The sequence below is a fragment of the Pongo abelii genome, chromosome 7, assembly GCF_028885655.2.
Source record: "Pongo abelii isolate AG06213 chromosome 7, NHGRI_mPonAbe1-v2.0_pri, whole genome shotgun sequence".
Classification (NCBI taxonomy): Eukaryota; Metazoa; Chordata; class Mammalia; order Primates; family Hominidae; genus Pongo; species Pongo abelii.
Window position 1 is genome coordinate 133,112,151 of NC_071992.2, and position 12,551 is coordinate 133,124,701.

A 12,551-nucleotide genomic window follows, 5' to 3' on the forward strand; every position below is an offset into this window, starting at 1 on the left:
CATTCTTCTGCCTCAGCCTCCCGAGTAGCTGGGACTACAGGTGCCCACCACCACGCCTGGCTAATTTTTTTGTATTTTTAGTAGAGATAGGGTTTCACCGTGCTAGCCAGGATGGTCTTGATCTCCTGACCTCGTGATCCGCCCACCTCAGCCTCCCAACTGCATAGCATTCTTTACAAGTTGCCCCATGTGCCAATGAAGCAGAACCCTGTCCAAAGAAATCCCAAGTAGTTAGGGTAGAATGGGTTCTGATTGACTTCTCTTTCTTTTTCTTCACTCCCATTATTTTTATAACGCAAGTAATGGAGCATATATTTGTTGTTAAACATTGAAATAATAAAGAGATACACATATTAAAGAATAAAAGACTCCTACATTGATTGCTGCCCAGCTTCCAAAGATAACCACTGCTAACAAGTTTGCACTCATTTTCCTAAACCCTCTTTTACATACACATGCAAACACATCTATAGTTTGTAAAAAATTCTACCATATGATACATATTATTTCACAGCTTTTCTCTTTAATTTTTTTAAAGAGATGGTGGTCTCACTATGTTGCCCAGGTTGGAGTGCAGTGGGCTAGTCACAAGCATGATCATAGTATACCACAGCCTCAAATTTCCAGGCTCAAGAGATCCTCCAGCCTCCCTAGTAGCTGGGGCTACAGGCATGTGCAACCATGCCTGGTTACTTTTTTATCTTGATGGTATGTTATGGACATTTTCCCATGCTAGTACATGGATCCACCTTTTTAAAGATTGAGCCTATGGAATTCTAAATTATGGGTATATCATAATTTATTAAATATTTCTTCTCATTGTGTTAGGAATAAGTTTTGGCACTAGTAACAAAAACTAAAAAATGTGGCAAAAAATTAAAAGTTTTATCTTTCTCATATAACAAGAGTTGTATAGTCCTGGGCATATGTGATAATTCTGTGATATTTTCAGGGATAGACTGATTTCGGTGTTCTAATACTGAGTGTAGCTCCCATCCTCAAGGTAATATTATGGTCCCAAAGTGACTGTTGGAGCTCCAGCAATCAAATCTTCATTCCAGTCAGGAAGAAGTGAAAGGTAAGGAACAAATTGGTGTGCCAGTAAAGTCAATCCCCCTTTAAAACACTTTTGTACAAGTCCTACCTAACAATTCCTGTTTATATCTCATTGGTCATATCTTAACACATAGCCATCCCTTTCTGTCAGGAATTAAGGGAAATTTAATACTTTAGTCAGATGTATTGATACCACCAACAATCAGTTCTTTTAGTAAGGAGGAAGGGGAGAATGGAGATTCTCCCCTTCCTCATGTGTTGGTATATATTTTGGTTGTTTACAATTTTCACTATAACAAATAGTCCTGCAATGAATATACATGAACAAGTTTCTTTTCATTATATTTGCTTCATATTTTCCTGTAACCCCTGTTTTTTACTTTGGTTGATTTATTAATTATCTTCCATATGTTACGCCTTTTCAGTATTTATAACTTTATCCATTTTTCATCTGTTCTTGGCTCAAAGGAGGAAGCATCCTGCTCTCTTCTAAGTGTTCTCTCTTGTTCCCTCTTTGAGCTTGGTGGTGAAAACAGAGTAATAGGTTAAGATGTTGATGTTTGGAGGTAAAAGAAATATAAATTGAGGGTGTCTCCACCTGACCATCTTTATGAAAAGGCAAGGTACCAGGAGCAGACAGCACAGAATGGGGCTAACTTCTCACTCCATGACTTTCTAAGGGTTGCGACCTTCAAGGAATTACTTAATGTCTTTGTGCCTTAGTTTTTCCATCTGTAAAATGTTGTTAGTTTTGGCATTTACCTCATAGGGTTGGTGTGAGAAGGGAACGTAAAGCAAATGGAAATAGTAGCTGGCATATACTAAGTGCTATGTGAGTTAACAGTTGTCAGTTCTCACCTCAGTGAAGTAAAAAATGGTTTCTGTGCAGTATAATGGGAATGGAGACACAACGAGAGGGTAGGTGGTGGTCAGAGTCCACACTGTCTTTGTGAGAGATTTGAGGTGGCCAGGGAGGTATGAATCAAGGGATGGTTGTGTAATGCTGAGAGGACAGTTGAAGTCGGGCATCACATTGACCGCTTAAAAATAGGAGTAAAGACATTGAATAAATAGGATTGAAATTAACTGGGTAGGGTTGGCAGAAGGCCAGGTGGATAGAGCACTAGAAGGTGCTGATATGAGTTAGCTGAAATAATTTACCACAAGATTCTGGGTGGGAAAAGAGAAACAGAAGAGTACTTCAGAAAGCCATTTCTCTTGAATTGAGGGGCCAGAGTGAATTGTGGATAGAAAAAAGGATGTGGACTGAGAATAGATTTTCAGAATTCAGGCTTTTAAAGGTATCATTCTGGGTGATAGTATACTTTCAGGTGTGGCTCATGTGACTGGATTACTGCAGTGAAACAAATGCCAGAGATGAAGATCAGGGAAATAGAGGGAATCAAATATTTCGTTCAGTTTAATTAACTAGGCAATTGATCACCTAGTATGTGCTAAATGGGTTTTGTGTTGTTGTGAACAAGATATAGGTATTTCCTAATCATTAAGTTAAAAAACGACTATATATAACAATATATATATTTGTTTTTTAAAAACACATATATAAAACAATATATTTGTTTATTAAGAGGAATCAAAGTAATTTATGTATACCTAGATACTTACCATTTCTTATGTTACTCATTTCTTCCTGAAGATCTGTGTTTCCCTCTACTATTATTTTACTTCAGCCTGAGGAATTTCCTTTAGTACTTCTTATAGTGTAAGTCTGCTTGTGACAAATTTTCCTAATTTTCCTTTTTTAAAAACATGCTTTTTGAGATTGGTTTTTGGAAGGATATTTTTGCTGAACATAGAATTCTGTGTTAATTTACTTCTCTCTGCGTTTAAAAATATCTCAAGGTTTTCTGGACTTTTTTTTACTGCAGGAAGTCAGAAGTCATTTGTATCATTGTTTACTTATATGTAATGTACATATATTTCTCCCATTGTAGTTAAAAAATATATTTGGAAAATTTTGATACTCCCTACTTCAAAAGGTAGAGCTGAGGTTCCTCCCCTTGAATATGGCTCCAACTTAGAGACTTGATACTGATCAGCAGAATGGTAATAACTGACTTCCAAAGCCAGGTCATAAAAATGTAGTTCAGAGCACATGTAAAGAGCGCTCTGTATTTCTCTCTTCTTGTTTTGAGGGAGGTCTACCCACTATATCATGAAGACGCTTACACAACAGTAGGGAAGAGTTCACATGGAGAGGAACTGAGGCCTCACACCAAGTGCTGGCTCCAATTGCCTGGCATTTGAGTGATTCATCTAAGTGATCCACCTTGCCAGCAGATCCTCCAGCTCCAATCACATCCAGCTTCAGAGGATGGAGACCTTGCCTGACATTTGGTTACAACAGCACAAAAGCTGAGGACCATAACCTAAGCTGTTCCCAAATTCTTTTCCACAGAAACTGTCAGAGATAATAAATGTTTATTTTTTTAAACCATTGAATTTTGGAGTAATTTGTTATGCAGCAATAAATAATTAATACATTTGTAATTCAAATGTCTGTGTATGTTATATTCAGTGCTCCAATTCTTCAATTTGCTTTCCTGTGTAAGAGAAAGAAAAAAAATTGTAAAATTCAAGGTGTACCATAACTGAAAAATTAACCTATAGAAGAAAATTATTAATTTGTGGTAAACCAGCTTATTTTAAGAAAACATTTTGTCTCTTTGGTTTGCCATTGTAGCTTGAGCTCCTTGTGTAATGCTTGGTACATAATAAGACATTAAATAAATATTGTTGAATGAATCAATAAATTTGCTTCCTCAGGTTTTAAGCTTCTGGGGGACAAAAATTATGCCTTATTCATCTTTGTATCTCCCTCATATGGCACAATTCTTAACGCTGAACATGCACCATTTACTGTTGAGTTAAATTGAACTTAACTGAAATTCTTGTTAAAGTAAATGATCTGGAAATGGAAGTGAAAAATCATAGCAAAAAATTCATTTTAAACCTTTATATTGTACATTGACTAGTGGTGGTTTTCAAGCCCCATCAACCTATCACCAACCAACAAACAAAAAACCCTAAATTCATACTCTGTTGCTGCATGGCAGACCACATGGATTTTTATAATTTCTACCAAGACAACACATCTTCAGATGTTTCTAGGGAATCTTTATGAAGCAATATACAATGGTAGGAATTTTACTCTGCTTGAGTTGTAAACTATTGCAAGCTGTTGAATTTAGTAGATTATCTGCACAGGCCGAGTAACCTGTATTGCTCCTTATCCAGTTGAGCCTTAAGCCATTTCAATAGAGCCAAATTTTATGAGTATAGTGAATTTAAACACTTATTCACTCTCACTCACTCATGCAACATATAAACTGAGCAATTCTCTTCCTCTTTGGGAGATAAAGAGTATCCAGGGTGTATCCCAGTGGTTTGGAGCACAGGCCAGACTTCCTATGTGCAAATTTCTAGTGGATCCCTTACTAGCTTTGAGATCTTTGGTGTACCTCTTAACCTCTTCCCTTAGTTTCCTCAACTGTAAAATGCAGAAACTAATAGTACTTACCTCACAAGGTTGCTGTGAAGATTAAATACATAAAAATTGCCTGACATATACTAAGCATGAATAAAATAAGTTGTTATTGCCTTGAATGCCTACCATGGACCCTGGAACATTGCAAATGACTTGTTAACGTTTGAATGAATGAATGAATAATGAATAAGGTGAGAGTTGTGTCTAAACTATGTTTTGTTTTTTTTTTGTAATTGTATTCTATGATCATACAAAAGTTTTGATTGTTCACTCCTTTTTAGAAATTCTCTATTAGATAAAAAAGAGGCAGAATATGTTCTTTGATAAAGGACATACAAGTAATATTGGCATGTGATTACCTAGAGTTGGTGCATTAGTCTGTTCTCCCACTGCTATAAAGAAATACCGGAGACTGGGTAATTTGGAAAGAAAAGAGGTTTAATTGGCTCATGGTTCTGCATGCTATACAGAAAGCATGGCAGCATCTGCTTCTGGGGAGGCCTCAGGGAGCTTTTACTCATAGTGGAAGGCAAAGCGAGAGCAAGTGTCTTACATGGCAGAGCAGGAGTGAGAGAGAGAGAGAGGGGAGGTGCCACACACTTTAAAAAACCAGATCTCGTAAGAATTCATTCACTATAAAGTACCAGGCGGGGATGGGGCTAAACCATTCATGAGAACTCTACCACCAGGATCCAATCACCTCCCACCAGGCCTCACCTCCAACACTGGGGATTACAATTCCACTGGAATTTGGTGATGACACAGATCCAAACCTTACCAGTTGGGAATTAAACACACACACTTTGGGCTAAGGGGAATTTTGATTTTTCATTTTAACCCCCTCATAAACGTGGACATGGCAGACAGGAGTCAAACACAGAAAGGAGCATGGAGACTCAGACTTCCAGGTATGCCTTGCTGAACCTGTAGAAAGTACATTCTAACTAGCAAGCAGGGCCAAGGCTCTCCCCCTTGACTGCGGGCAATACCTGGGGAAAGGTGAGGAGTCCAATTAAGCCTTTGCATCCACCAAACTTGGCAAACTGCCTGGCAGAGAGTAGGAAGAAAAAAATTGTTTTTAAGGAATGAAGTATTAGGCGATCAAGGCAACCAGGAAGGCTTTGGGTTGAAATATTCTACCTTTGGTCACAAACCTTCCACCTGTACCCCAACTTCCACTTACGTAGACTGACTGCTCAGTTCCCAAGCCGCCTCCTTAGAAAGACTTCCTTTCAGTTCAAGCAGCAGAAAAAAGCAACCCAGCTGAAACTTCTCCTGGAGTTATGGGAACCGTCTCCTTCCTCTGTCCCTCATGGGGGACTAAGATGGGACTGGGAGCAAAGGAGCGTCTCTGAATGGCGGGGCAGTTGCAGCGTCCCACTTGGCAAGGGTCCTTGAATTACCTCCGCCCCCGCCCTGACCCCGCCCTAAACATCAAACTTGGAAACTCATCTTTCAGCAGCAGCGCTAGAGCAGTCACCAGGCGTCTCCGCGATGGGCCCCGGGGACTTCCGCCGCTGCAGAGAGAGACTTTCCCAGGGGCTCCAGGGACTCCCAGGTAGAGGGGAGCTTTGGTTCCCACCTCGTCCCGCGTGCGGCTTCCTAGGGGACGGCAGGAGCACGGACATCCAGGAGGAGGCCCTGGCCGCCAGCCCGCTGCTGGAGGACCTCAGACGACGACTGACGCACGCCTTCCAGTGGGCGGTGCAGCGCGCGACCTCGAGGCGCGCGCAGGAGGCGGCGGCAGCGGCGGCGCGGGAGGAGCAGAGCTGGACGCGCGTCGAGGCCACCCTGGCCAGGCTGCGGGCGGAGCTGGTGAGAGCGCGGGCTGGGCGGACGGCTCCCAGGGCTGCCTCTCCCGGGTCCTCTCCTCCGGCTCCAGAGCCGCTGGCCGCGTAGCCCACCCGAGGCCTTGGGGGGGCAGCTCAGGTCTGGACACGGCGTTGACGCCCCCGCCTCCCCAGCATCTTTGGGAAGGAAAGGGGCCTTGCAGGACCCATGGTGGGGGGGTAGGGGCGGGGGTGCCTGGTCTACCAGTGACATACCCAAGATGTCTCCTCCCCAACCCGTTTCTATAGTTTTCTGCCGTGTAGGGAACTGTGACTGTGTATGTATGCCTTGTGGAGGAGGAAATTTCCATGAAATAAATTCTCTCTTGGGATTGATGGAGTGTGTCCATCAGTAACTCTTTCTTTATGCCCCGCAAGTTTTATTCTTATCTTTCCCGTGGGTAGTAATTTAGAAAACTGGAAGTGATAAGGTATTTTGTAAAATTGCACCGTTTTGAACATTACACAGGTTACATCCGAATATTAAACAGGAGGGTGTATAGGTAAATATTTTAGCTGACTGATTTTTTTTAATTCAAAAAACTGGAAATTAGTCACAAACTTGAAAAGGACACAATGAATAGGAGCAATTCAGACTTTAAAATGGTGCTGCCTAGGAAAGTGTGCAGTGGAGACTTGACTTGGAAAAGTCTTCTCTTTTCCACTGATTACTAGTACAATTAACCACTACTTTAGAACTGATCCAACCATCAGTAAATTGTCTTATTTAAGAATGTTATCGCATTTCTGAGTTTAAGAAGAACAGTATTAGGCCGGAGCTGTGGCTCACGCCTGTAATCCTAGCTCTTTGGGAGGCCGAGGCAAGTGGATCACCTGGGGCCAGGAGTTCGAGACCAGCCTGGCCAAAATGGTGAAGTCCCGTCTCTACTAAAAATACAGAAAGTAGCCGGGCATGGTGGCTGGCGCCTGTAATCCCAGCTACTCTGGAGGCTGATGCAGGAGAATCGCTTGAACCTGGGAGGCAGAGGCTGCAGTGGGCCCAGATTGCGCCATTGCACTCTAGCCTGGGAAACATGAGTGAAACAACGTCTCAAAAAAAAAAAAAAAAAAAAGGACAATATCCTGAATTCCTTGTCAGATTCAGATTGTTAACATGGGTTACATTAGATTTACTACCAGATTTACTATCTGATCCAACAATGTCGAAGAAACACCTGGTTTTCACCCTGAGCCTAAGCAGTGAGCCTGAGCAGCCGGGTAGCCGGAGCCACCTCATTTGGCCACTGGAGGCCTGTGCTATGGGCCAGGATGCTAAACCGGAAGCCTGAAACCTGGCGCAGCCATCTCTGCATTGTAGTCTTGGGATCTGCCAGTACTCCTTCTTGAGCCTCAGGGGACTCATATTTAAATCAGATGAGGAGATTACACTGAATAAGCTCGGAGACAGCTTTCAATCATAACATTCTAATAAGTTGCTTGTTAGGAGCTTTAGACAAGCAATATGTTGGGGGTGGCAATAAAATCTCACGAGATCGGGTGCGTTCAGGGTGGTATGGCTGTAGACCGCTGGTGGCAATAAAATCTAAACAGATGAGGGCTCAAATACCAACATTACCATTTACAGGTTCTGCTAACACTTGCTGGCCCTACAACTTTGGGATCGTTACTTAGCCAGTTTGAGTTTGTTTACCCATTTGTAAAATGGAATTTATAATCTCATAGGATTCCAGAGCTTATGTGAGATAATATTCTATGAAATGCTTAGACCATGGGTATTGTTTAGTGGCTCTTATTATTATAATGATTACTAGAGACCTTGGACTCTGACTGTACCAAGAAAGAACAGATACATTCCTATTAAAAAATCAGGAGTTTTTCTGGAAAGGGGCCAGAGAAGTTTACACATACACAAATAATGTGTCCTTGGGTTACAGACGATGGTCAACATCTTGGTCAATCATTTTATCCTGGTCATAAGGAACAGGCAAAAGAGTGTGGATACTGTACCTTAATATCATTACCACTAGAAGACTTAGTTTTCGATTTTTGGCTATTAACTGGATTTTTACAGGAACTGACATACATTCCTATACAAATGTACATGTATCATATATTAGGATGGTATTTGTAAGGAACAATGAATAAATTTAATTAATTTAGAGTTGTGTTGCTATTTATACTATTTTCTGTTGTTTGACTGGGTTTTCTTAGTAAGAATCATTCATTTCTAGGGTCTGTGAGTGGATTTCAGGGGTTCTATATACCTAAAATTGTATGCAGAATTTTTGATGTGCATGTAGTTTTTCCTCAGAGAGGGTTCATAACTTTCATCAGATTCTCAAAGGGATCTTTGATGAAAGAAAAGTTAAAGAACCATTGATGTTTGAATTTCCTAAATAAGTGTGAATTATACATACTTATTTTACTTAGATGGTAAATCATTACCAATAATTTTTCTCCTTGATTCTTGCATAAAAGTATAGAATGGATAGTCATCAGTTAATTAATTAATTAATTCACTCACTCTTATAACAAACACACAGAGAACCTACTAGGTTGTGTGCCCAGGCAGTGCACTCTTAGTTGGGGATACAATTATGAATAAGATACAGCCTCTACCCTCAAAATCATCAGTCTTGTCTGGTCAGCGTGTTATGAGGCACTTGTACGGAGTTCTGTGGATGCACAGATGAGAGGCAATTATGTCTGCCCATGCAATCAGGGAGGGCTTCTCAGAAGAGCTGGCATTTGACTGGGTTCAGCAGAGAGAGGTGGCAAAGGGCATCTTAAACAGAAATGGGGACAGAAAGAGGTGTACTTCAGCTCAGCATTTATTTAGGGACTGGCAAGGTTTCTGACTAGCTGCAATGGGAACTGGCATGAGAAAAAGGGCCAGGAAAGGAAGCTCAAAGTAGGGCAGGATTATAGAGCATCTGGGCCACCCTAGAGAGCTGAAGCTTCCTGCAGGCAAGGTGCAAGGGTTTTTTGTTGTGGTGGTTGTTGTGGTTACTGTTACTGCTTGTTTGCTGGATATTCATTTACTTTATTCTTTGCTAATTCTTACTGTCAGAAAAATGATTCTAGGTGCTGCAGAATGGAGAAGAATGTCTCAGAGAAAAACTGAAAGATAATTTTATCCAGTAGCTTTATTTTGCAAATTAGATGACCATGAATATTTGCTTTTTACCAACACACTGTCCTGGTTCATCCTGGGGTGGTTTCTATTGACAAGCTGATGAAGCTTTTTTAGCAGAGAGAACAAATTCCTCATGAACTGCATTAAACAAGCCCTAGCTGAAGAAATTTGCAAGTAGTCGATCATTAGTTTTCAGTTATAATACAAAGATTATGTTGGACTAAGCTTTCTTGGACTGCCCCCAGGTAACATGCCCTAGAGATCTTTTTTTAAATACACGAGGACCTTCATAAACTCCCATTGGAGGATGGTATAAATCAGCCTTGATATCCAACAGATTTCACTCCAGAGTGAAAAATGTTAGATTATATAAGTACACATAACTATACATGTGTCTCTAAGGTGTTGTTAAGTGTTTTTGCTCAGCAGGTAGACCATTTAAAATCCTGAAAACTTGAAATGATAAGTAATCGAGTAAATAGGCACAGATTCTGAATACTCAGGTGGCTGTAGGCAGTTATCCTGTGGCTCAGAAGGCACATAAAGATAAATGATTTCATTGTGGATCACATGCTATTCCTTGAAAACAGCCTTCGGTGCATAGGTGTTTTTCATATGGACAGGTTTGTGCATCAGCTATTTTTGTTTTCATTTCAAGGCCATTTCAAAAGCTATTTATATATCTGGATTTTACCTTGTCATATAGAAAGTCAGTTTTATAGCCAGACCAAACAGTTAGAACTGGAGAATAAGATGAGAAATACATCTTTCTTGATATCTTATTTTCTTTTCCTACAGACTTCTTATTTCTTTTGTGTAGTCAAAGAGTGGTTTCATTTGATCTGCATCTCAGGCTAATAAACATTTTTATTTTTTTTCTAACTTTTAGGTGGAAATGCATTTCCAAAACCACCAGCTGTCTAGAACTTTACTGGACCTAAACATGAAAGTGCAGCAATTGAAAAAGGAGTATGAACTGGAAATTACATCAGACTCCCAAAGCCCAAAAGATGATGCTGCGAATCCGGAATAAAGAAATGCACACACAAGGGCTGGGCGTGGTGGCCCATGCCTGTAATCCCAGCACTTTGGGAGGCTGAGGTGGGCGGATCAAGAGGTCAGGAGATCGAGACCATCCTGGCTAACACTGTGAAACCCCGCCTCTGCTAAAAATACAAAAAATTAGCCAGGCATGGTAGCGGGCGCCTGTAGTCCTTGCTACTTGGGAGGCTGAGGCAGGAGAATAGCATGAACCCAGGAGACAGAGCTTGCAGTGAGCCGAAATCATGCCACTGCATTCCAGCCTGGGCGACAGTGCGAGACTCCATCTCAAAAAAAAAAAAAAAAAAAGCGCACACGCGAAGCTCTGGATCCTAAAACTAACGCATACAACCCTGAAACAATTCTGATGAACACATTATGCTTTGCATAAGTTTTGAGGGGCAATTTATAGACCCAAAACTTAGATGACGGGGGAAGGTGACAGAAAAACATCTAACAGAGGGGAGAGAAAAATGATGTATTACCAAGTTTTAAAGTTATTTATTTGTTATTTTTACTGAGACATAGAAGTAAAATATAACTATAGATAAATCTCTCTCTCTCTCTCTCACTCAGAGAATGCTTTAATGCCAACTTTCGGTATTCAACCTTATGTCACCTGACCTTTCTGGCATTGCCTGAGCTTTCAGAGTTCGTGCTTGTTTTTGATTATTCTTGGTTTGTCTGTCCAGCAGCCTGCCCTGCTTCTTGTGGAGAATTGTTTCTACTTGGATTCTAACCATGCCCTTTAGGTGGCCTGTGACTAATGGTATTCCACCTTCCTGGATATAGTCATGCAGCTCAAGGCAGCCAGATGGGTTTGTCCTTAGGATTTTTTGAATGGGCACTGAAAGAGGAGGTGAATATTTCTGCCAGTAGAAGCTGTGGATCAGGGGCTTGGAAGTTGCTGGTGGTCACCATGTGAGAAAGCCCACACCCTAATAGAGGTGACTGAAACGGAACCACTAAAAGCACAAAAGGGGAGGGAGGGAGGGAGGGTGCTTCGCTTCCTTGTTCCTGGGGTCTAGCTGTATAAGACTCCAGGCCTTGCTCTTGTTTATGTACATGAAATATTCTGATATCCTTCTCATAAAATCTCTTTTTGCCTAAGTAAATTCAAGCTGGAGTTTCATGACTTGTATCTAGTGTTCATAACTAATACAGTTGTTCAGTTTTAGGAGTTAAAATGGTTCTTACTGTTGAATTGGACTATCTAACTGTATCCAAAAAGTGCTGTCTTTTTAATGCAAACAGTAAAGTTAATAAAAAATAGTTGCAGATCTAAGTGATATTTATAATGGTTATTGTCTGTAAAATACAAATTAATTTATAACAAGCTATGTAATTTTAATATTTAATAAACTATAAAAATCAGTTCTTGAAGACAGAGACACAGTCTTTCTCTTTTTAAAATAAATACAAGGGCCAGCATGGTGGATCACGCTTGTAATTCCAGCACTTTGGGAGGCCAAGGTGGGCAGATTGCTTGAACTCAGGAGTTTGAGACCAGCCTGGCCAACATGGCAAAACCCCATCTCTACTAAAAATACAAAAATTAGCAGGGCGTGGTGGTGCTCGCCTATAGTACCAGCTACTCAGGAGGCTGAGGCATAAGAATCACTTGAACCTGGGAGGTGGAGGTTGCAGTGAGCCGAGATCATGCCCCTGCAGTCCAGCCTGGGTGACAGAGGGGTACTTGGCCCCGAAAAAATAAATAAAAAAAAATAAAATCAAGTTGTTTTATGTGTGTGAGGATCTGATAATTATCTGGACTAAGTTTAGTTTGTCCTTAACTTCTTTTTCCACAATAAGTAAATTATTCTAGCCCTTTGGTACTTAATTTCCCTCTGTATAAATGAGGAGTTACCAAGTTCAGCATTGGCAGATGAGCAGTCGCCAGCATCTGCCAAAACGTTCCTTCACACGTTTTGCATATGAGCTCTTGGCCTATAAATACATGACTACTATATTAAATTTCATTTGTAAACTAGATTTCCTGTTTATTTCTTCCTTTGAATTT

The 12,551-nt window shown here is 40.8% G+C and overlaps 1 protein-coding gene across 1 annotated transcript; it reads left to right on the forward strand.

Annotated features, from left to right (window-relative positions):
- The first annotated feature begins 6,058 nt into the window (after positions 1 to 6,058).
- Positions 6,059 to 12,282, forward strand: AARD (alanine and arginine rich domain containing protein). Its single transcript, XM_002819376.6, has 2 exons — positions 6,059 to 6,379; positions 10,380 to 12,282. Exons 1-2 carry the CDS (start codon positions 6,059 to 6,061, stop codon positions 10,521 to 10,523), a joined length of 465 nt encoding a protein of 154 aa, XP_002819422.2. The 3' UTR covers positions 10,524 to 12,282.
- Positions 12,283 to 12,551: the final 269 nt, after the last annotated feature.

Excerpts from the sequence above, each read along its gene's own strand:
- AARD (XM_002819376.6), top strand. The coding sequence starts at position 6,059 with ATGGGCCCCGGGGACTTCCGCCGCTGCAGAGAGAGACTTTCCCAGGGG. Across the intron at positions 6,380-10,379 it reads CCAGGCTGCGGGCGGAGCTG|GTGGAAATGCATTTCCAAAA; the intron begins GTGAGAGCGCGG and ends TCTAACTTTTAG.